Source organism: Halyomorpha halys, unplaced genomic scaffold, assembly GCF_000696795.3.
Source record: "Halyomorpha halys isolate HHAL.00 unplaced genomic scaffold, Hhal_1.1 Scaffold1324.1, whole genome shotgun sequence".
NCBI lineage: Eukaryota > Metazoa > Arthropoda > Insecta > Hemiptera > Pentatomidae > Halyomorpha > Halyomorpha halys.
The window spans coordinates 122,778-123,229 of record NW_027106083.1 but is presented as its reverse complement, the minus strand read 5'-3'; the positions used below and the strand labels follow the sequence as shown (position 1 = coordinate 123,229).

The window sequence follows — 452 nt, the reverse complement described above, 5'->3', positions numbered from 1 at the left end:
AAAATTTTGACATTAACTTGGGGACAGTAACTTTTTATAAACCGACATACGCTAAACGGGCTGAAATGTTAAAATTTTTATTGTCCGAATTTGAATCTAAACGCATGACAATATACTTTTTGGACCATTCACCTTTTAATTTAAACATATCCCGCGTGTCAGGCGGTTTAGGTTGTAAGTTTGTCGCCATGTGCGACAGATTAATAAAAAAATAAGAGAATAAAATAAAAAAAAATAAAAGAAAATAAAAAGAAAAAGTACTTCCTGCCAACACACAAATTCCGGGAACACTGTTAAGATTGACACTTTACCAAGCAATGTTGATAACCTTCATCCTGCCAGGTCTGATAGGAAAATGTAATAAAACATTATTTTGCTGATCTGACTGAAGTTCGATCCGACAGGAAGCTTCACTCTCTTCTAGGAACCGAACTTACACAGAACAGTAGCAC

General features: G+C 34.7%; 1 protein-coding gene across 1 annotated transcript in view; it reads right to left on the bottom strand.

Annotated features, from left to right (window-relative positions):
• LOC136797339 (putative ankyrin repeat protein RF_0381) overlaps window positions 1-190 on the bottom strand; it is a 2,954-nt gene extending 2,764 nt beyond the window's left edge. Inside the window, exon 1 of the mRNA XM_067053629.1 lies at window positions 51-190. Within this exon, the coding sequence (XP_066909730.1) occupies window positions 51-190 (140 nt within the window). The remainder of the gene's footprint in view (window positions 1-50) is intronic.
• Between the last annotated feature and the right edge of the window lie 262 nt (window positions 191-452).